The 25,128-nt window shown below is 44.6% G+C and overlaps 1 protein-coding gene across 1 annotated transcript in view; it reads right to left on the reverse strand.

The window, feature by feature from the left end:
* DNAH10 (dynein axonemal heavy chain 10) overlaps positions 1-25,128 on the reverse strand; it is a 1,995,301-nt gene that overhangs the window by 1,451,333 nt on the left and 518,840 nt on the right. The window contains exon 15 of the mRNA XM_085636177.1: positions 9,559-9,728. Coding sequence (XP_085492303.1) covers positions 9,559-9,728 — 170 coding nt within the window. The remainder of the gene's footprint in view (positions 1-9,558; positions 9,729-25,128) is intronic.

Below are 25,128 nucleotides of genomic sequence, written 5' to 3' on the forward strand. Positions count from 1 at the left end.
CGTAGAGATCGCACAGCACAGCCCAACAGATCCCAAGGAAGGCGACTGCAGAGGAGACAAGAACCCCTAATCCGAAGAAGAGGCGGGAGGTAGGGAAAGAATAGGAGAAGACCCCACACTGGAAGGACCAGAGTGGAGGAATACAGAGAAAGTGAAAAATAAATCCCCTGTAAAGGTGAAGCGAAAAGCACCGCTCCACCGGAAGAGAAGCTACCCAGAGGGAGGCGGCTGCAGAAGGCAAAGTCTGAGAGGCTCGCACCAACTTCAGCACCCAAGATGGAGACCAGTGCCAACTGAACGGAGGCAAGGTGGGGAACCCCACCTGGAAAGGTCCTCGCAGAATGGGGAGTATGGGTGGGCGTTAAGGAATCTGCGGCTAGACAAAGTCTCTACCAGATACATCGTTACCGAAGGTAAGTAACTCGTACATCTGATAGAGACATCTAGCCGCAGATTCCTTAACTTAGAATAGATACCACAGCCGTACCCCAAGGGGGGAGGTGGGTCTTCGACAGAACAACAAAAAGTGCCCAAGAGCACTGAGCCGGCAACAGGTTGACGGACTATAAGGAAAGCTGTGGCGGAGCAGCCAATCAGACCAAGCAGCTTGGAAGAGCAAAAGACAATGGGAGCCTAAGGCACCACAAGACGTCCCTAAGGGCGCAAGACCACACCCGTGTGAATACGGGATGGAATAACGGCACTAGGCCATATCCCAGAATAGAAGAGAGAGTTCATAATAAATGAAGGAAGAAGAACTACTCCCAGAGCCAAATGGTGCGCTAAGTTGGCACCAACCAAAATCTAAAGGACAATATGGAGTGACATAATAAGAGCCTACCCGGCGGGCCTACGCAAGGTAGGCCGGACAGGCAGCAGCCAGGAGGCGAAAGGCAAGAGGCAGGAACTGAGCAACGTCCCAGAAGCACAGGTGTGAAACATAAGACACGCCAAGTGCAAAACTCAGTCACAAGAAAATGTAGTTAAGACAAATAAAGGACTGCCCAACAAGGCAACTGGAAGGCCAAGGGGAAGAATGCACCCAAAGGGAAACAGAGATGCAGAGCGCAGCACACGGGACAAACCTCAGAAGAGGAACTGTCCCGCAGGCACACCAGACACTGATAAGGGTGACACCCAAAGGAAAAAAGACACACCTGAAGGGTGTGCCATCCAAGGCACCGCAGGTGCCAATAGGAACTGTGAATAAGTGCATGCAAAGCTGTGGAGAACAAGATCAGATCCCCGGAACCACTACCACTGACCAGGCGGAGAAATGCACCCCCACAGAAGAGAGGGACTGTTTAGTACATGATCGGGACAGATAAGACCCCCAAGAAGAAGAGTATCCAGAAGAGAAGGCTAACCCCAGGGAGAGGAACCATGGGAACCGTTGTTGCCGAAGCAGCATGAAAAGGCACCAAAGTGTACTATAAAACGTGCAAAGGAAAACGCTGCCGTGCAGAATGACGGCAAACCTGAGTACAAGGCAACCGCCGTGCAGAACGATGGCAAACCTGAGTACAAGACACCCAGCTGCTTCTCGAAAAACGGGGATATAGGACCAGACCTCACCAGATAGGCCGAGGCATATAAAAAGGGTACCCAGTGGTCAGTAATATGCGGGCATATATAGAAAGGACGAGCCACAAGACCAATGCAGCTGCAGGCGCTACAGCAGGAACCCGCCTAATGCACTGGTGGCAGGGTGGCAGCCTCGGAAGAAGCGTGTTGAAACACACTGAAAAGAGTTAGTTACCAGGAAAAATCCTCTAGAAGAGGAGTATGAGACACACACTCCAGGCGCTAGCAGGGCGAGACCTGTGGCATGTGGGAGGCAGTGCCAGAAGGCACAACATGGAAAAACGCCCAAACTGTAAGATAAGGATGCCAGGAGACAGGGGGAGCCCAAAGGGACCTCCACGCCTGCCTGGCGCGGAGCAGAGCTACACAATAGCATACAGGCACCCCACCTGGGGTATATCACGCCCCTAAGAAAAAACAGGGGAACACCTCCTAGGGTAAACCACAGTCAGAGGTCAAAACACGAACAACCTGTAGAACACCGCCACAGTCGGCTTACTGTCAGCCCAAAAATGCACAGTCCAACTTGTGGATGTTGAATTAAAGTTGCAAAAAGAAAGGAGGGGTAACCACCCCAGGATAGGGCGACCTAAGACCTGACAAGTACAGGCCTATGGTGGGGGGCGAAAACCCGCAAGGAGGCACTGAACCGTTGAGTCGGAGTGGGTATTAAACAAAAGGACCCCATCAAAAGGCAGATCAACAAGGCGCTCCCGGTATATTCTCCGGGAAGACGCCATCCCGCAACCAAGCATGGTGGCGTAGTGCAACATGACCGGCCATAGCCCGGCCTAAGGAGTCTGAGGTATCCAGGGCCGACCGGATAGTAAATTCTGCCAGATCACATCCATCACGGATAGGATGGAGGAGGTCAACACGAGCGCCCTCAGGGGTGGAAGAGAGAAGAGACTCGGCAGAGTCCCAAAGGGCAGAAGAAGCCCGAGCCAAGACACACAATGTATTGAGGGAGCGAAGAGCCGCGTTAGTGGAGGCGAAAATATTACGACCCCACGACTCCAGCCATCTGGACTCCCAAGAGGAAGAAAGCAGCAGTGGAGGCAAGAAAGGAAAGGCAGCTTGCAGAACGAGCCCCTGAACGTCTAGATGAACAAACAAGCAAACCGGATCGTTCGGGGCAGGGCGGTGGGGGTGCATGATGGAACGAGCCATCGGACCACCCGACGCTGGCCGAGCCCAGGTCCCCAGAAGGGCCTCATAAAGGAAGGCTTTGAAAGGCAGAAGCGGCTCGACATTCCCCGAGCCGTGGTGGAGAACATCCAACAGGGGGTCAACAGGCAGGGGAACTGAAGGGGGCTGCATATGCAGAATGCGTGCGGCCATGGAAACAACCCTCATAAATGCCACACCAGCCTCGGTAGCTCTCCGAGGAGGGGACAGTAACTCATCCGTGGGTGAGGGCTGTAAGCTGAGCTACCCACTCCAAGGGGATTGTCCGATGAAAGGAGGAGCAGACCAATGTCCAAAGGGAGGAAGCCCCATGGGCGAATGAGGGTCCTGAAGAGGCTCTTGAGAAGGCAGAGAGTCCGCCGGAGCCACAAACTCCAAGGGGGGAAGAGGCAAGGACGGATCCGGCATCGGCGGACGTCGGGGTGATGCCAAACTTCCTCCGGAGGCCTTGAGGCAACACCAGGGCGCAGACTCGGCCTCAACCACAACAGGCTCCGGTTCCGAAGTAAGGAATGGAGCCAGGGAGGCAAGTCTACGGCGCAGGACCGGCGCCGACTCGGCCTCAACCACAACAGGCTCCGACTCCGAAGTAAGGAACAGTGCCGGAGCCGGGGAGGCAAGTCTACGGTGCCGGACTGGCACCGGCTCGGCCTCTGAAGAGACAGCTGCCTGTCCGGAGGGCTGAGGGGGACTCAGAGACGAGCTGCGAGTACCAGCAACCACCTGCGATGCCGCAGGGAGCCCCACAGGATATGCGGCGCGTTAGGGGTGCTATGGGTCGAAGAGAGGGACACAGCCCGGCCGCGTCTTGACGACGCCATACGTCCATCATTCCTAGAAGCACGGGGTGCCGGGGGCAAACCCACCGGCGAGTACACCGGAGACCCCGCATGCAGCGGGGGGTCCGAGGACGTCCCAGGGAGAGGAGGGTATCCAAGGCATAAGCTGCCATCTGGGTCTGATTCGCCCCTGCACCAGGAAATGGCGGATAGGGGAGGGCAGACTCTCAGGGGCACATGTCCGGAGAAGTCGGGGAACTAGTGCCCCCTACATCAGGAGGAAGGGAGGTCGAGGACCTCGGCGACAGGTCCCAGGACTTACCAGGAACGGCTGAGTGAGGCACACGGGAACCAGACGGCGACCGACACCACAAACTGAACCCACTGCCATCGGGACCTGCCGCCGAAGAGGTCCGGGACAGGCAAGCCAAAAGTAGCTTCATCCGGCGCTCCCGCCGGGACTTCGGCTTGAGTTGTTGGCAGGTGTCACAATCCGTAGAGGTACTGCTGCATAAAATTTTCCGGATCCAGTCTGACGTCTGGGGATAATTCTAAGTTAAGGAATCTGCGGCTAGATGTCTCTATCAGGTAGGTTGGACTAGGAGGGTTTGGAGGCTGCTGCAAAGGGGGGTTGGTGGACTGGCCCGCCCGCTGGCCTTCCTGAACCTCGGCGTTAGTTCGCCGCACGAAGGTTGGGTAACTTGCTGTGGCCTGTGGCTCTGGGTGGGACGGAGAGGGGCACCCCTTCCGTAGCCACGAAAGGAGCGAAAAGCAGACTGCCCCGGACGGGTGGATAGGACCAAGGACTTGGCCGTAGCCCATGAGTCCTTGAAGCGCTCTAGGGCATTGTCTGCTTTGTCGCCAAAAAGGCGACGGCCATCAAAGGGCATGTCAATCAAGGTGTTCGTGACATCCCCTGAAAAGCCAGTGGACCTCATCCAGGTGTAGCTATGAAGCGCAACAGACGTTGAAATGGTCCTGCCCAGAGAGTCGGCGGTGTCCAGCCCACAACATATCGTAAACTTTGCTGCATCCCTCCCGGTAGCAACAGCCTGGGAGAGCACTGCCGGGGCCTCCTCCGGACACTGAGGCAGCCCTTGCACCACCGTAAACCACACTGAGTGGGAATAACGGCACAAGAGACATGTGGTGTTTACGGACCACGGTCCTAAGCTGGCGCGGGGCCCGAAAGCGTGCCGGTGGGGTCGGTCCGCCCACAGATGGCATGCATCGCCTCGTAGAATGTACGGACTGGTCGGGAGTCACCCCAGGTCCTGGAAAGGGAGGGAAACTTGGAGTCGACTCTTCGGGCTCTGCGCCCGGAGCCGCAGTAGGGGCACCACCCGCGTGCCTCGTCAGATCGGCCAGCCGACGAGGAGAAGTCGAAGAGCAACGATGCTTCTTCGACTTCTTCTTATGCTTCGACTTACCCGACCCCGAGTGCGAAGACTTTAATGATTTCCCTCGACCTCCCTCTTGACTGGGACCTCGAACGGCGCAGAGCCGACTGCCGGTGTTCAAGCAGCTTTTGGGACCGCTCCCACAAAGCCTTAGGCGCCATCGACCGGCAGTCAGAGCACGACTTGGGGTCGTGGTCGCGCTCCATGCAAAAAAGACAAATGCGGTGCGGATCCGTCACCGATATCATGCGTTGACAGGAACCGAAGGCCTTGAAACCTGGCATCCCTCGTGCACCTTTTCGAAGGCACCGCCAAGCATATTGCCTTCCCACACTGCTGCGCCACTGCCAGGGATTGCGGATCCCTAGCGGTTCGGGCGGTCCCAGGGCAGTCCGACTGGCGAAGTTGAAATTCGGTCAGACTACCGGTGCGGAGTGACCGCCGCACCACTGCAGGTTTGGCGGTCCTATGTGGTAACTGTTTCTTGCAGACTCATCAAACTAAAAACCAAACACGGCCTTTAAGAAAGGAGAATTAAATATAACTAGCCCCTATTGCCCACTCTAGTGCACGAAGGAGAGAGAGAGATGGTCTTTAGAAATAAATGATTTCATCATTGCAAACTGGTTTGAAGGAAAAAGTACAATTGGGGTCACCACAGCTTTTCCTCTTTCTGGAGAATGACACAATGGGCCTGCAGTACAAAGCTCAAGCTGCAACCCAATCAACGTTTTTTTAAACCCCAACGCGTTTATGATCTGGACTTCATTTAGCAATGCAACTAATTCACATTGCCAAATGTGCACTTGCAGCAAGTTGTTCCAACTTGTAAAATGGCTTTCATACATTGAAATCTGTGATATCATAGTTGCATAGTCTATGATTTTATGAATCACAGACTGTGTGACTGTAAATTACTTTGTACATTGGGCCCCATCTTTTTCATTACCTCACAGTGCAAAGTTTCATTGTTATGTTTTTCTTTTAATGCAAGTTCATGTTGAGCTTTCTACTAATAATACAACATCATGCAACAAATACTACAATGGCTGAGGTAAACTCAGTTTTAAGTATTCTATTTTCAGCAACTAAGAGCCCCATTAGGGTGGCGGGCGGACCCTAGCAGTGTTGGGACCGGCCGCCAGCGGTGTAGCAGTCCCGCACCACCAATTAGGATGCGAGTGCCACCCTGGCGGTCACATTCCGTATTGTTAACATTGCGGCGGGTGCTGCTGTGAGCAGCACCCGCCGCAATGCCAAAAATACATGTTGTGCATTACCATGCACAACGTGGCAGGCACAGCGCAGTGCCTGCCACCTTGTGCATGGTAATGAGGGTGGGTACCATAGGTAGCCCCCAAGTGAAGCATCCCATCCCCTCACCCCCCACGGGGGCCCGCAAGGGGCCCCCAAAGCAATTCCCGCCAGCCTTTCCATATCGGCATCGCCACCATGGATAGGCCTTAACCGCCAGGCATCGTAATATGGATGGCGGTGCAATTATGTCCAAGTTCCGCCCTGCCGGCAATCGTGACAATTGCTGACTGGCGGAAAAGCGGCGGACGGACAAATCCGTCCGCCGCGGTACCCCCCGCCAAGGTAATATGGTGGGGGTAAATGTGGCTGTGATGGCGGGCGGATCGCCACCGCCAGCCGGGCGATAGCGAACCGCCCACCGTTATAATCAACCCCTAGGTTGGGATTGCTTTTCAGATCACTAGGGGCGCCTCACCTCAGCAGTGATGGTAAAGTAATCTTAGTGAAAATAGATTTGGTTCTCCTTCATAAAATGACCATGCACTAAGGGTGAAAACATAATTAATTAATTAATTATGAATGCAAAGCAGTAAGAAAACACTAGTGAGGATTGTTGAAATTCTGGGAGGTGCCTGTCCATCCACCTTATGAACATGTTGATTACTGTATCCTATAGAATTTGTGGTGACTCTCAATTAATGCCAATAAAGCATTTTGGAAAAGAATAACACTAGTGAGCATGTGTGGAAATCTAAGCAGCATTATGATCAGCTATGCCTTAGAAAATGGGTTGAGGAGATTTTGGACAGTAAAGGAAAGCAGCAGTAGTGTCTCCTACTAATGGTACGCAACAAAGTCCTGTGTTGGGTCATAAGGGAGTACTGCATCAGCAGTGACAGCCACTCTGCGGAGCAAATTGGTTACCTGGCTCCTCACTAATGTTGGAGGTGCCCAGTCACTTCATCTGGGGAAGCCATCAGTTGCTAAAGGGAGGTTAAAGTAAGGTGCATGTTTTCTTCTTGTTTAGGGAGATTTAAAAGTGGGTTGTTGAGTGCTAAAATAGCGGAGGGGCAAGTGGTATTATTTGGATTTGCACAAATTATATGGTGCATTAATGTTTATGGCCAAGATCTTCAATCAATCAATCATGGAATTTATATCGCGCACTACTCGCCCGGAAGGGTCTCAAGGCGCTTGGGGGAGGGGGTCTGCTACTGCTCGAACAGCCAGGTCTTGAGCTGTTTCCTGAAGGCGAGGTGGTCCTGGGTCAGCCGCAGGTGGACGGGCAGGGAGTTCCATGTCTTAGCCGCCAGGTAGGAGAAGGATCTTCCTCCGGCGGTAGCTCTCTGGATGCGAGGGACGACGGCGAGGGCGAGGTTTGCGGATCGTAGCTGTCGGGTGGGCGTGTAGAAGGTCAGGCGGTCGTTGAGGTACCTTGGGCCCAGGTCGTGGAGGGATTTGTGTGCGTGGGTGAGGAGTCTGAACGTGATCCTCTTGTTGACAGGGAGCCAGTGCAGGTCTCTCAGGTGGCTCGAGATGTGGCTGCGTCGGGGGGCGTCCAGGATGAGACGGGCGGAGGCGTTCTGGATACGCTGAAGTCTTTTCTGAAGCTTGGCTGTTGTACCGGCGTAGAGGGTGTTTCCGTAGTCTAGTCTGCTGGTGACGAGGGCCTGGGTGACAGTCTTCCTGGTCTCGGTCGGGATCCATCTGAAGATCTTGCGGAGCATGCGGAGGTTGTGGATGCAAGATGAGGAGACGGCGTTGACTTGTCTGGTCATCGATAGGGAGGAGTCCAGGATGACGCCCAAGTTGCGTGCGTGGTCCGTTGGCTTGGGTGCGGTGCCCAGGGCCGGGGGCCACCAGGAGTCGTCCCATGCGGAGGGCGACGGTCCCAGGATGAGGACTTCTGTCTTGTCCGTGTTCAACTTCAGGCGGCTGATGTTCATCCATTCGGCGACATCTTTCATCCCTTCGTGTAGGTCGGCTTTGGCGGTGTCGGGGTCTCTGGTGAGGGAGAGAATCAGCTGGGTGTCATCGGCGTAGGAAATGATGTTGAGGTTGTGGTTATTAAACCTGTGATTCGCAAAATAGCAGACTTTTCACCCACAAAAGAGTGTACTGGTTGAAAAAGTCTATCTGACGCACAAAGTGAATTTTGCGATACATTGAGAACTGCAAGGAGAAAAGGTTGTGAATGGTGTGCCTAGCTCCTCATTGTAATTCACAAAGAAATCTATGTTTAAAGCTGAAAACCTTTAAACAGATACTGACAAAGCACTGACAAAAATTGAATGATTCCTGCACAAGCCCAGCTCCATGCTGGATTTTTTTTATTTTTGGATATATTTCAGACGTCATTTTGCATATCCTAGCATTGATGTTTCATTTCTTCATAATGCAGTAGAACAAAAGAAAAGAAGTTGGCTACGGAGTGCTAGCTCAGTTATTGTAATTAATACTGTACTGTCTGCATATAATAATGAAGAAGTTGTAAACTCATTAAATCTGGGGACGTCCTGGAATGCCAAAGAGATGATTGCAGCCAATCATTGATGAAGTAGATATTGGCAGACTCACTTATTTACTTTAAACGGGGCATGCTTCCACTGCAAAGACGTAGGGCCTGATTTAGATATCGGCGGACGGATTACTCTGTCACAACAGTGACGGATATTCAGTCCGTGGAAAGATAAATCCCATTATATCCTATCACATTTATAGTGACCCGTCCACCGAGATCTAAATCCGACCCTTAGATTGATATGCTCGAATTGCAATTATGAAGAGTAAATACACCATTATTCAAACCTGGCAAAACCTTGAGGTCTTCAAAGGCATTTTTTCAATAAGAGATTGATCAGTTTTATTGAATATGAAATAGAAAGTGGCCTTTATTTGGAAGGATAGATTTCAAAATAGTTAACATTAATCTGAGGCTCTGCTCAAACGTACCAAGAAATGTATTATGTCCTACTTGGCCGTCCATATTAGTACACTCATATTAAGTATCTTCTGAAGTCCCTAACCTCACCATCTTCTATATCAGGTTGTCATCTTTAAATCCTGTTTGGGCCTCTTATATTAATATGAATCTCTAGCCTCTCTAACTTCTAAGGAAAGTCCCCACCTGTGTAACATGTTTGGACCTCTCATACTGATGTAAATCTCTATTTGTATTGTTATACTCTTATTGTGTGCATTGGATTCATGTAGTTATATCTAGAACTTAATTGTGAGTGCCTCGCAAATAAAATGAAAAAAAAAGAAAATGAAAACACATAAGACACATAAAGTGAACTGTAAGGATGTACAATATAAATTGATGGCATACAATACTATTTCACTCCTACCTTAAAAACTTCTCTTCCTGGAGTGCAACATTTCTTGCCAGTTCAGGAACAGAAAATCCAAGCTGCTCCATATGTTTAGTCTCCGTGATAATTTCTCGTAGCTCAGGTGCAAAGTTGACAATGTAGCGGACATTTTTGTCAACTATTTCTGTATCACTCACATCCAAGTGCTTCCAAGAGTAAATCAAAGGTTAGTAAACAAAAACGTATCAGAGATCTTTTCAGATTATGTTAATCGAAGTATTTGTAGACTTAAACAAGAAATTTTAAAATAGTCATCCCCAATTGGCAAAGAGAAACGTTTTGCAAAGTGGCACAGTTTTCTATAGCGAATTGCAAATCTTCAGAAATAGACCAAAAAAATTAAGCACCTTCAAGCACCCCTAGAAGTGTCCTAGCCTCTGTGTTGCTTCATAACCCGAAGATGTTCATTTTTTTGGCTAAATGCGGTCAGGAAATACTGCTTACTGCGCCGCTAAGTTCCTTTCAGAGAAGGAAAGGCTTGCTACCACCATGGAGTAAAAGCGCTGTTTGTACTGAGTCGGTCCGCACATGGAGAGCACACTATGGGGAAGTTGCTGACAACAAACTATGTTTCCCAGCAGGCCACAAGCTCTCATATATTCTGGATAGGCCAAAGCCATCTTGGATTGCTGAGTATAACTTCATTCATGGATTACAGCATCCTTTACTAGGCAATTGAGACACAGTGTAGACAGCCAGGACCTCACTACATGGATTTCATATTTTGCTTGCCATGACCTATTGCTTCCTAAGGATTCCTCTCAATGGACATTGGAAATAAAGAAAAGATCTTTAAAAGTTGTGAAAGCGAACTTTGAAGCATTTTCCTAAACATTTATCTGAACTCTTCTACAGGCTGGTTTATCATGCATAGGGAATCAGAGTTCCAGTACACGCATATGGGTGTTTGAACAAAATAGTGAGTTTTTAGTATCGCTAGACATAAATATAGTTTAAAAGATTGTTACTACCAAAACATCATGGGATAGAATATCATTAGCAAGAATATCATTTTTTTGGTATTTACTATAATTTTCAAGAATATTGTTTTAAATTTGTTTTCTTTAATGTAGTTGTACAAACCTAGTTTTTTAATCGACTTAAAATGTTTTAGTTAATATATTAAGTTCAGGTGCTAGTATTGTTAGGACAGTAGTTTTACATTTTTTGAAAAGTTTGTAATTTTAAGCATGTTAGTAATTTATTTATAAATGTAATTATTTATTTATAGAATAGTAGTAGTTTTTTGGGTTGTAGAGGAATAGGATGGCAAGTTAATTAATTATAAATAGTTTAAATGTAATGGTATGTATTGTCAATTCATACGTTATTATTAGGTATTATGTTAATTGCTTAATTATTGCATTATATTTTAATTTGTTCATTGAAATGTATATTTAATTTTACTAATAGTATGCTATATTTTGTCAGTACACTGTTGGGTTTGTAGGCATATAGAGTGGGAATTTAATGAAAGTATATATATATATATATATATATATATATATTATTATATATATATATATATATATATATATAATTGAATGTTAACTTGTTTTTATTGCAAATTAGTTATTCAACTGATTAGTATTTATGTTAATTATTATATTGTTTATTCTAATTTGTTCATTTTAATTTTACTATTAGTATTAGTAAGTTATATTTTAGTAGTGAGTTGTTGGGCTTGTAGCGTAGTGACCATTAATTAAATATTTAAGTGACTATTAAATATATACATTCACTAATATTTTAAATGTTTCCTTTTTGAAGAGGTTTAATATTTTTAAAGTGTGTATTTTAATTGTTACATGTTTATGATATATGTACTTTGAATACAGTGTTATATTTTGTTAGAGAATACGGTTGGAAGTTAGTAATACTGCAATAGTTTGAGTTTTAGTTTTTTTTATATGTAATGCATTAAGTTATAATTGACTGGGTATAATTTTTCTGTCATTAAAGTTATTTTTAAGTTTTCTCTGTGGAACGATTTTTGTTTGTATTTTTTATTTGTTTTTTTTTGTATTATTGTAAATTAAATAATTTGGTGTGTATTTTAAAATGTGGAATTATTTGTAGGATAGTGAGTGTTACTATAAGGCATTTCATTTTTGAAGTTTTTATTTGATACTTTATAATGTTTTCATATTTTTCTTAAATATTATAGAATTATTTCCTTCTATTTAATATAATACAATAATTTTTTATTAGGACTTGCACTCTTATAAGAAATCCTTTTGAAGTCTAACACTTTACCTACTTTTGCTAAGGCTGGAGTAAGAATAGGAAATCTAGCCCCTCTTAAATTCAACGATCTCCCTACTGTTGCTTAATCTGGAGTGTGAATAGTTAATCTAACCCTTCCAAAATCCAATGCGTTCCCTACTTTTGCTCAGACTGGATGGGAATAGTAAATCTAACCCTCTGAAGTCCAATGCTTTTCCTACTGTTGCTCAGAGTGGATTTTACATATCTTTAATATTGTTTTTGTCAAAAATATTTTGGCTATTTATATTATTTTTACAATTTCTTTTATATTTACTGTATTTGTTTCTGATATTTTGTAAAATGTGTAAGACTGTTAAAATATTAATTTATATGAAAAAAAATATTTTTTCTAAATTTTGTGTAGCGTAAGGAATAATACATAAAACAAATTCTAATATCTTTATTGTAAATGTTTTTGTTGTGCATTTGTTAATTTTGAATTTATTTTACAGTTAATATCTAAAATTAAAATAGTTTAAAAATTGGTTATTTATTGCTGCAAATTCTTTCAATATTATATATATATATGTAACATATATTTAAATATATATATATATAATTTAAAACAATACAATTAATAAATAACTATTATATTACTTTTAAATAATAAACCACTTTGAATACATTACTTAGCAAGTTCTGGCTGATGCACCTGGGCTCGGTGAGTGGTATATAGACCAAAGAAGACTGTTAGCAGCATGGGCAGCACCCTTCAAATGCAGTGTTACTCTGCACTGAAGCAGGACAATTGTTTTAGAGGACTTGCCTAGAGAGAGACACAGCAATGGCTGAATCAACTATAATGAAAACAAAAGACTTTTTTATTGAAGTGTTATCATGCATCGCATTTACCATAATGCATCTGAGCAAACTGGGCGCTGGGATGTCAGACAGTTGGCACCCTAACCCCTTTCTTCAATAAAATACTATTTAACCTTAAATGTAAATTGATATGTAAATTGATACTTGTATAGCGCACTACTCACCCGCAAGGGTCTCAAGGCGCTTGTACGAATACCGCTGTGGAACCCATCCTGGCTTTCCCTGTGAGGCGTCCACTCCTGGGCACCCCCAAGGTGGAGGCCAGGCATCCTTAGCGTTGTGGGGGCCGTTGTGGAGATTAAGCAAGCTAGTGCCCAAAGTTGCAGAGTGGGACTCCATGATTGGAATGGCACTGAGGCGAGAATTATCAGGTCCGTGGAATTTTTGAGCCCAAGACCCGCCGAGGCGGGGAATTGAACACTGGTCCCGGGCTAGACCTCTGCATCAGGGCCTGCCGCTCTAATCATTGAGCCACACTTCTCCACTCATTGAGCCACACTTCTCCACTTAAAAAGAAGGAAATATTTCTTTTGGGGGGGGGGGGGGGGCAGCGGGGCTGGTACATGTCCAAATTGAAGTTTATGTTTATTAGAAGAGTTTTTTTCTTTCTCCATTACAGATGTGTTCCAGGATTCCACATGTGGAAGATAATCAGAATGAATGAATATGAATGAAAATGACTTGATAGAGAACCATAAGGTCTTTCTACCCACTTTACCCAAATGTTTCACCTCCTACTTTGGGAGAAAGCAACATTTCCAAAGCACAGCTCCTGGTGAAACCACTTTACTTACATCCAAGTCTCTACGATTTTCGCACAGATATCAATATATAGCAACCCAGGGTATAGGTTAGTTTTGTGAAGTATATAAGTCCAAGTTCCAAAATTAATTATTCTGAGAATGTTAAATACAAGGTACATTAAGTTATCATTTTATGTTGTATTGGTTTATTAATTCTTGATTGTCTTCAAACATTGTTGACTTGGTACAAGAATTTGAGAATTGGGACCAGCCAATTTGTGTTTCGCCCATGCGGCAAGGCTGTGTATAAAGGTAAATTACCATAAGTGAACACAATAATATTGTAACATGTGAAATCAATATTAAATACATTGAAACAAAACTGGAAATTGCATAATTTCAGTATATTAGCCATATCCATATTATGAGTGATATAAAGTGAAAAAAGGAAAAGAAAGATTTCCAAGTAATGAAATGACATCACAAACAGGAAAAATGGAAAAACAGAAGATACAAAGAAAAACAATCAATTAAATACACTGTCATATTATTGGTCTAATCACTGTTAGACTTGGCATCTTTGGCATGGTTTCTCCTGACATTTTGCCTCTATCTCGTGTATTTTTGAAGCTGTGCTGGCAAAGTGCCCAAAGCAGCTTAGCTGCTTGGGCACCTTGCCTCTGCTGATCAGTGTCAAAGTGCAAGTGCTCCCTGTGTAAATTGTTATTTTGATTGGTTCTCTCTGATTGGCATATTTGATTTACTTGTCAGTCCCCTAGTAAAGTGCACTGAGTGTGCCGGGGCTGGTAAATCAAATACTACTAGTGGGCCTGCAGCACTGATTGTGCCACCCACATGAGTTGTTCTGAAAAGGTAACTCAGACCTGCCACAGCAGTGTCTGTGCGCAGTTGTTAACTGCCATGTCGACTTGGCAAGTGCACCCATTTGCCAGGTCCTAACCTTCCCATTTCTTAAATGTCAGTCATCCCTAAGGTAGACCCTGTGGGCAGGGTGCAGTGTATGTGAAAGGTAGGACATGCCCTGATGTGTGTGGCATGTCCTGATAGTGAATTACTGCCATTTTCATTTTTCACTATTGCAAGGCTACCTGTTCCCATAGGACAGAATAGGGAGTTTGTTTATAACAGCTTATACACATAACTGCCCCTGGAAACAAGGTAGGGAAATAAAGTTTGATATGCCTGAACTCTGAATTTTAATATGCATCTTTTAGTGAGGGTGATTTTTACATTCTGTGTTTGAAAATACCACTTTTAGAAAGTAGGTATTTTCTTGCCTAACCAGCCAGTGTGCCTCTGCTAGGATGTGGATTGACTGTCTGGGTTTTGAGTGTCAGGGGCTGGGGAGGATCAGTGGCTTTAGAGAGCCTGATGAGTCAGGGCTGAGCTGAATAGACCTGTGCTGCATTTAGAGTAGGGGGAGGAGATTGTCTTTCACCTGAATGGGCCTGGTCTGCTTTCCACAATGCTGTCTCCACCTCCTGCCAGGAAGCTGTACCAGAGATGACAGAACTGGTTTTGACTGGGCACAGGGCTTCTCCCCACAAAGAGAACAAATACATTTTGGGGTATAAGTATTAGACCTAAAACCCCTGAACGTTAGACTACTTCTGGAATCCAGAGGAACCTTTGCCAAGGAGAAGAGCTGGAGAAACTGAGAAGTACTGCCCTTGCTGTGTGTCTGGAGTTTGCCTGCAGTTGCTGTTTCTGCCAAGGGAAGGAGACAGACTTTGCTTGCTGCTCAGTCCCCTGCTTGACGAAAGTCTCCAAGGGCTTGAGTAGAGCTTGCCTCTTGTCCTGAAGTCTCAGGAACACAAAGACTTCACACCCAGCTCCCCTGAACTTCCATGCTGGGAGTTCTGACCTGCTGTTTGGCTTGGTGAATTTTGTTGCAATGACAGGTACTTTGCAAGAAATCACACATCTATAGTTTTCTATGGGCTCAGATGCTAAAACCTTTTGAAAGTAATTTTTCTCAATACTTGTATGTTGGATTTTTGACGTTTTGGTCTTATTAAGTTTAGATAAAGATACTTTATTTTTCTAAACTGGTGTGGTGTCTATTTGTGGTGTTTTCACTGTTACTGTGTGTGTTGGTAAAACTACTTTCCACATTGCCTTTGGGATAAGCCTGTCTGCTCGTGCCAAACTACCAAGGGGGTGAGCAGAGGTTATCTAGAGTGTGTATCCCCCTTTTCCTGACTAAAAGCAAGGATCCCTATTTGGACAAAGGTACCTACCTCTGCCAACTAGAGACCCCCATTTCTAACAATCACCAACTAAAAAAAGTTGTTGTATAGTATATTTTATCAGTATCATAGCATTTCACAAATGTGGGACAGTGCATACAGGTGGTTAGTCAAAAAGATTCTAAATAATGGGGCGGAAGAGAAGTGCTGGTGTATTGTTGTACATGCATGTTGGGCAGTAATCATGCATGGAAAATCTTCTGATAAAACAGTCAGGCCTACTATGCAGTGTTAGCGATCAATAACAAAGTATAATTGTTCAGTTAAATGAGTTGGTTTTGGACCTGGAACCAAGTGAACATTTAGGTGAGAATTGACGGCGTCATGGAGCTAATCATGATGCTGAGTGATGGGGAAAAAGGCCTACTAAAAAACACAAGGTCCTGGTAAAGCAAAGTTTTCAATGTTCGATCTAGAAGAGAGGTAAAAAATATATGGTATAAATGTTAAATAAAGGAGGTAGAGAAACTAGATGGTCGATGAGGAGAAACTATCATAGGTGACCTGGGTATTCCAAACTGTCCAGCGAGCTAAAGTTGTAATGATTGATGTCTAAAAGAAGGTTTAGAAAAGAAATTAGAGCCTAATTACAATGTCGGGCGAACCGCCACCGACACGCCATCGGTGACGGTCCACCCGACCGTCATCCCTTCTATCCGACAGCCGCATTATGATGCAGGCAGTCGGACCCTTGTTGGCTGGGGTACAGACCGACGCCTCCAACAGGATCTACTGATCCCGACTGGGCAGTGGTCAGAATCGCAATCCCTAATGACCGGATTACTTTCCGACAGCCTTTTCATGGTTGTCCCACTGCCATGGAAAGGCTGTCAGAAAGAGACTCTGGGGGCCCCAAACAGGGCCCTCGTCTCTCGTGGGCCAGTGAAAGTTGCCCAGGGGGCACATGTAGTGACCCCATGCACATCCATGCACTGTGTGCCATGCATCACATGGTGCATATCACACACTGCATGGATGTGCCCAAAGTGCTCATTTACACTGTGGCTTGTGCTGCATCCCTTGTCTATGGCCACAGCACAAGCCACAATGTAAATGAGTACTTTGATTGTCACCTAGGCGGTCATATTGTAATTGAGCAGTCCGCAACAGCAGACGGCGGTCCGACTACCCGATATCGTAATCAGGCTCGAAGTAACTCAAGTTTTAAAAGTGTCCCAAGGCATGTGCAGAGTGCGGCGGAAAATAGCACTGTGCTTACCTCCAGGAGTCGGGAGATCAATAATTGCTGCTGTCTTTAGTGGGGCTATGGTAATTCATGTGGTTGTCTATTTGGGGACCGTGAGGCCCGAGGTTTTTAGGTTGCTGACCTTTGATTTAGTGCTGTTGCAAACGTCAAGCAATACTATGTGACGGGGAGGCATCCATAACAGAAGAAGGAAAGTGGTTGGACAAGGCTGCAATTTTGTAATGGGTGGGAGTAATATGTGAAAGTGTTTATTGAAAGGCAAGGTTAGTGAGTAAAGCGAAATATATCTCAAGTAGGTAAGCATTAGAAGGAGTTTCTTATTAGGGGGAGCTCAGCCAGTCTAGTTTTAATAAAATATGGTGATCTAAGTATGATCTTAGATAGATCCTGGAATATAAAGGAAAAAGACAAAAGAGTGACGGCCAACTTGTAATAGCCAAAGTTAAGCAGTAAGTTATTTTCTAATGCAAATATTGCAATAGACGCGGTCTTATTATTCATTGTTATAAAGCAACAATAGAGTTTTTTTCCGCTTACACTAAGTCAATACATATTGTTAGCTATCTAGCATGGTTGCTGCTTAGTTTCTTAGTGGGTGATACTAAGTAAAAATATTCTGTTGGCATCAGATGTCTACTGTCTCATACGAGGATGTAACAGAAGGGTTAGTTTTTACTTTCCTAAAGCCACCAATGCATTTCTGCATCTTTCTTCAATCCAGTTTCGGTGGCACCTAATCTGAGTAGAAGTTCACTTTCTCGTCTCTTCATGACATGTTCTCTATTGCCACCTCAAGAATGTGCCTTGATGTGTTCTGATACAAAGAAATTTACGTTTTTTTGGTTTGGATGAAACTGTTTGTAATGTTCGGTGTGTGGAGGATCAACTTCTGCTTGATCTCTCTTTCATTAAGCAGCCATCCTACAAAAGTCTATATCAACCTGGCACAAGAGTCCCCGGCAACCTGAATCATTTGAGGACACAGAACAGAAGCTTTAATTAATAAAGTGACCTATTGGCTTCCGGTGGAACGTAACTGTCTTTTAGTGGCTAGATCAGACATTGTGCATGCAAAAAGATGTTCACCTAATATATCCTCTCATGATTACATAAAAGTTGTCTTATGTTCAAATCATAAGGTTGTAAATCTTATTAATTTTGAATTGCGCATGTGTCATTTTGTAGGGGTTAAAACTTTGGGAATAAGGCTGAAAGCATTCCCTCCGCCCATGGTTACAAGACGGCCCATTAGGAATGTGTCCAGCCCAACCCCTTAGTCTGTTGCCACATCCAACCTGGAGGAAATTGATTGACTAAGAAACAAATTTGAACTGAATCCTTGTTTGTCTAACAAGAACATTCTTTGCAAAGTAATCAATGCAAACTTTAAGGTGACTGTATTCCATCGATAAAGATGATTTAAGTGAGGTTATTGACAATAAGCGTAACCCTTTGATAAATTGCTGCACTTTAGAAAATATATCTGTTCAGTCATACATAGCCAACCTAGGCAACGTCTTAAAAGACGATAGTTCCAGCAGGAACAATTGTCCGCTAGCTAGCATTAGGTTATTATCATGGAATGTAGCGGGACTAGGCTCAAAGCTGGTTGATTCAAATTGGGTGTCGCTCTTTGAAGAACATACCATTTGTATGCTCCAAGAAACCTGGGCCACAGAAAAAGTATTTATAGAAGGGTTTACTACTTTTAGCATTGAAACAAAGCCTTCAGAGCGATTTGTGAGAGCAATGGGGGGGCCTTTTAATCTTAGTCAGAAATGGGTTTATCAGCTCGCTTACATTTATGGACACAGATTGCCCTGATTTAATGGGGATTATTGCGATTTTTGCAACAGGTCTCCATTTGGCACTTATAAACATCTATGTTAAACAACAAGGGCAACTGATAAATCAGCCACTTTATCTCTTTTGGAAGAGGTTTTAGATACTCTGAAGATAAACACAAAAATCATAGTGGTGTTAAGGTTTCATACAGGTACCCCGATATAGGCTCAGGTAGTGAATAAACCTTTCACCTATATTTCCCCTGCCATTACACTACATAACTGTTCTTGGTACTAACCTTTTACCTAGTTACAGTAATGCCTAAATGACATGAGGTTTTCTCCGAAAACTAGGCTTATTCATTATGCATGAGGATTCTTGGAATCTCAGCAGGGCTACCATCTCCTGCATAATAAGTATGTATAAGGGTCCTTCCTTCCGCCATCCTAGTCCGACATGACACAGCAAGGTATATTCCCTGAGGGTACCACTTTGGGTATATAAACACCATATCTTTGCTGAGGCAGGTAGAGGAGAAAAAGGACTTCCATGCTGACACACTGACGTGAGATGCTGAGGTTCCTGCACGCAGACACTCCAGCTCACACTGGTCTGACATCCCTAACAGGGTGTCCAACTTGAGACCAAGACGGGGTCCCACAGTTTCTCACTTCAGGTAATGGGGATGACTATATCCTAGAGGGATTCTTGGTTCTAAACCTACATACATTCTAGGTACACCTAGGTACATCTAATTAGGGTTGCATCGTAGGAGTACGCATTATTACTGTCATGTATTTTAATACTTGCCTGTATTAATTGTTGTAGCACAATGGTAGGAATATACCATCCTTTCACTCTATTAGTGCTTACAATCATCTATATCTGTTTCTTTGTTATGGTTGTTTCAGCACACCTATATCACATTAGAATGACGCTGGTTCAATAAATGTTTATTGAAAATGTCTCCACTGTTTATTCTGTGTCTTTCTCTAAGATGAAGTGAGCACGAGTAACTTGAGCGCAAAGTACTGTACTGTTTCCAAGGTCCCTGATGGGGCAGAGTTGCCATGTTCGATAGTTGCCAAGAACTATTCTCTCCTTGGTAGGAGAGGTCTATAGTGGCAGTGTGAGCTAGCTGGTATACAGGCTAACATACCCGTTGAGGGTGTCTGGAATCAGTTTGGACACCATTCCCGCAGTGTATGTTGTCTAAACGTGCAGATCCTATATAGGTTTATAGGAACTATATGACATGGTGCCACCAACGTTGATTTGGTACTTATTTAACGGTCAAATCTGAGTAGTTCAGTCGTGCTGTTCTCAGAGACCCCTACTCCCATTTTCCCCAGAGACGTCTGGAGTGGGAAGGGAACAATCCGCCACAACTGAGTAGGCAGTAGGTTTATCAAGCCTGAAGGACAAATAGTTACCTGTTGTGGATAAAACCTTATCACAGTTTCCTTGAAACTTCTTCTTTTTCAACAATGGCTGACGAAGACACTGCTGCGCCAGCACAACGTGCGACTACAGCAAGGGAGGAAGAACAGGAAGGTGAAAAATAAACATTTCAGAAAATATCAGAACTGCCCTAACTTCAAAACTAGCAGAATATGGAGTCACAGCTAGGGGTGGGGCAGTAACTTTCGTGATTGAGGCACACAAGTCATACAGAACAGATGTATTCTATTCATGGGTTAAATTCCCATCAGCAAATGCACGCACAAATACATTTCATTCTCACACTGAAGATAAAACACCAGATGAATACTGTTCGTTTGAAGACATTGAAATTCTGCTCACCTACCAGGAGCATATATACTGGTTTAAAGGCGCCCTCCCACATACAAAAGAAAAAGTGAGACTTGGTCAGCTCGGAAGAGATGGAGCAACTTGGCCAGTCCTAACTGCTTACACGCCACATCCAGACATGACTCAATGCCAGTACCAGACTTACGTTCACTTTATAAAGAAATAATAAAACTTTACAGAAACTTGACACAATTTGTGATATGAACACTCACACTTCAGCCAACCAGGGTTACACCAGCAATGACAGAATCAGGGGACCGCAACCAAAATTACTTCACAAACGCTACACACAGTTATGGGTAAAATGCCAATTAGATGTGAGCAAATGCCATTCTGGATAGCTCAGAAAATAACACAGTTAGAGGCAGTGTTTCCACACACAAGGCCTCAAGAAAAACACAGAATGCTAACAATTTGCTTGCCAATGGGGATAGCTCCCCAGATAGAGGATTGTACCTCTTGGGGTACAGTTTTCGCTGCCTTATATACGAGAACTCATGGTATTCCATCAATAGCAGTAATACCAGATGCTTTAAGACAGATACATAATTAGTATGGAGCAGAACCTGCTCTGAACTTAGGGATGAAATTATTAGGAAGTTTTGCCCAGATATCAACTATTATATTAGCAAACATAGAAGGGGAGGCAGCAGCAGTGGCAATATGCCAACGCCTGAGGGGTTTCACTCCTTAAGAACAGGAACGTACATTACCTAAAATTATTGAAGACACCTATGTCGAATGAGGTAGAGATAATTTGGGAGCTTGAGCAACAAAACCTCAACTTCTAGGTGGTCCTGAAAAAGATAACACCAAGCAAGCACCTGATTCTTTCAAGAAGAAATGGGATAATAATAATAAACAAAAGAATAGATAAAATAGGTCACAATCCAGGAGTGGGTCTCCTCAAAAGGAGCCCTTCGAAAGGAGATACAACCTTGAGAATAGAGATAACATTAAAAAACCTGACAGGTATCAGGATACTGATACACGTTCCTCTCGTTCCTTTCAGGGTTCACCAAAAAGTCCAGAGACACGCAATGCGCTTCAGACTTTACTTACAAAAACGGGATCAACCAGAGGCCATGCACCCAAGGGGGCCCTGCTGGGTGCCCCCAAAGGTGCTTTCCAACATGGTTTCCATGTCGGACAGGCCGGCATGGAACCATGTCAGAAACCGTTATCGTAATCTCAAGGGCAGTAATACCCGCCATTGAGATTCGTTGTCGCATCCCGACAATGAGGCCCGAAAGTCTCCAACCGCCGTAATCGGCCCCTTAATATCTTCTCCTCTTGCCAAGAGTCTGTAAATACGTTTTTGCTATGGAACCCTCCAACTAAGATTGTTTACCCATAAATGTCGCCTGGAACAAGACTCCATTGTTTGTCCCGCGTGAGATGCGAATGAGATATACATAATGGTTTTTTGCCAAGAAAACAACATTTCTCGCCACAAATGTATACATCCAATTTGTCGTGATATAAGAACAACTAGACACCTAGTAGCTTTCAGAATCTTAAAAAGTGATACCTCTCCAGAAATTGTATTTGCAGAAAGTAGGTTTTTACAGGCAATTTGGCACAAAAGGAAACAAAATTCTAAAAGCAGTCATTTATTGCTCGTGTCTATATTGTATATTGTGTTAGTAACTTCTTTCTTTGTAATTTTTATCAGCTTTTTAAAGATTTTATTAACATACATATACATCTTAAAACTCTGAGATGTTATTGGGAAATAGTTAATGCAAATTTTCGGACCCCTTGCACACAACTGCTGGTTGTATTTTGCACTGTCTCCTGTACTGTATCTACCAAACTGCTCCAAAATATTCTAGGATACTGTTATTGATACAATATCTCGCTTTGAAACTGGAGCTGTCTTGTATAGATTTTGTAATAGATAAGGATATAATTATTATTTTTATATATACTTCCTTTGGGTTAGGATGAAGTACGTATGAATTGCTATTGTACATTTGATGTATTTATGTCTTGTTTTTATAGTGTCTTTTTATTATGTGTATACTTTCATAGTTTTCAAAAAAATAATAAAGTACTATTATTCTAACTGATTAAATAATGAAAATATGTGAAGATATGTCTAGGCAGAGCTTGTGTACAGACTTTCCTTTAGTTGAAATAAACTCAAGGATACATTGCACGGCTTGTCTAGAAAAAGGTGGATTTAGAGCGTCTTTTGTCAAAAACTTCAGATTTGCAGATTATTTGTTTGAGGTTTTTGGTTCTGCAAAAATTAAATTGTGGGTAGTTGGCAATTTATTGTGACTGTATGACGTTACATTGCGGTCTTTACACTGCGATACATTTACAATGAAATCATTACAACGACTTGTGCTGGAGGGCGCTCGACTTAGGTATAGTATGATTTACTATTCCAACTCTAGCCTACGTAACAGTACCTAAGGTGTAGGAATAGTAAATCATAATTGTCCAATGGAGCAACGGCGGACCACTAGTTCCGCACCTCACGCCAGTTCCAATAAATGAGTTTGCAGCACAACCAACCCCAAGCCAGCCATTGCGTGACGTCACTGTGTTCCAGATCAAAGAAATGTTTTTTTGTCAAATGAGGGTGCGCAGCTCATAAAGTCCAATAGACAGATATTGATGTAAAAATAATTTATTTATTCCAATTTTGTAAAATGTCATCATACATAGACACTCCAGCCAACACGTTTCATTCCCATGCTGGGAACTTCATCAGGCGTTAGAAGAACAATGGTTCAGGTGTGGCCAAGAAAAGTCCAATTATAAAGTGATCCTGGGGAGAGCACTATGACTAGAGAGTTGAAAATTAATTTTCTCTAAGGGAGTAAAAACAATGTACATCGGGACAAAAAAACAGTTCATGAGAAACATTTATTTCCACAATAGTAGTATTCAGGTGCTCACACAGTAAGTGAAAGAAGCGTGACGTGCAAAGTAAAAGTGAGGTTTAAAATTACGGCATCGCATTGACAACAGTTGTAGAAAACTCTTCAAAACTTATTATACAATAGGAAGAGTTTATGTTGTAAGGGGTCAACGGCGTTTCGATCTCAATTGTTCGAGATCATCATCAGAACATATATGGTGAGCAAGCTGAATCTAGAAATGAGGAAAACGGGCAATTTTAATAAACTAAGTAGGATCCCTACATACTATACAATTACAATTTTTTATACATTTTTCATAAAGCTCCCTTATTTTAAGAAATAATAAATAAACAACCAAGGACAGCTACGAATAATAGTACAGACCTTATTGCTCGGTATAAAGGAGTCGCATATACCAAGTGAGCAGTATCATTTACAAACATGCCAGGAGGTCAAATAGCGTATGAATTGAGAGGAGTAACTAGTCAGTGATATTCAAGAGAAAGTCAGAACTCCGAGTGGGGAGAGTTTTTGAAATTACAAAAAGAATCAATCAAGCTGCACGTGATTGCGCAACCACCGGTGAAATGGGAGAAAAACGCGCTAGTAGACATGTGTGTTACTTGGTGCGATCGAATGCACCGAAGGGCTAGACAGCAGTGCGCTTAGTAGAGGAGAGGAACCATTAAATAGAAACTTACTGGGAAAATAATCCGTGAGGCAAGGGGAGCTTGGGGGGGGCAGGCGACCGCAGAGAGTCCCCCCCCCGGGCGGTTTGGGAGGGGGCGTGTGGGTGGGCGTGGCTGGCCCGCGCCGGCCATTTTTGAAATTGGGCTTCTTTTTTGTAGCCCAAATGTAGCCCAAGTATAAAGGCTTTGGGCGCCTGCTCCCGGCCACTATTTTAGGTTTGGTGACCTGGTGGCTGGGAGCTAGGCTTGTGGTGTTTTTTGTAAGGGCATTTATTGGTACTTACAGCGATGGCGGAAGGAGATTATCGCGTCCTTGAGGCTCTCCGGCTTCTAAGCGAAGCGGGCCGAATGGACCTCATAATTGGAGAGGTCGCGGGCCGTCGCGTCTGATGCGTCAGGCCTCGGCTGGCGTGGCCGCAGCGGTGGCCGCCTGTACTTCGCCAAAGCGTGTGAAATCTGTGGCGGTGAGTGAGCGGGGCCGACAGCGCGGTAGAAAGGCGGCCCCGGCTTTGATAATGCAGCCGAGTATTCAGTTATCGGCGAGCGAGGCGGGGGGAGTGAGCGGGGAGGGCCGGGAGGTGTGGCGCGATGGGGGCTTGGTGGGGAGTGAGGCGAGGGCAGCGGTGCGCTCATATTCCTCCCCCGCGGCAAGAGGCAAGCACGGGGGAGGGCGCGTGTCGAAGAGGCGTTCCTCTTCGCTGCCGGAGACTCCCTTGCTCGTTAAGAAGGAGGCGGGAGGCACTTTGGTGCAGGGTGTTTGTGGGGCGTTTCAAGAAGGCGATTTTATGGAGTGTGAGGGAGTTTCTACTCACGCGTTGTCATTCAGTCAGGCCGGTGTTAGTACAGGCAGTGTGGGGGATTTGAGAGGCCAGGTTTTTGGCGATGGATCGCTGAAGGGGCGTTTTGCAGAGCAATTGGGAGGGGAGTCGGGTTTTGGGGTGTTAGGCAGGTCGGACAGAGTTGGTGATCAGGGGGTAGGGGGCGGTGTGAGCCCTTTATTGTTTTCTTCCCCTTTATCTATAAGGGGAGGGAGGGGGTCTGTGGGAGCGAGCTCTTTGGGGGAAGGGGAATGGG

Source organism: Triturus cristatus, chromosome 11 (assembly GCF_964204655.1).
Source record: "Triturus cristatus chromosome 11, aTriCri1.1, whole genome shotgun sequence".
In the NCBI taxonomy this organism is placed as follows: domain Eukaryota; kingdom Metazoa; phylum Chordata; class Amphibia; order Caudata; family Salamandridae; genus Triturus; species Triturus cristatus.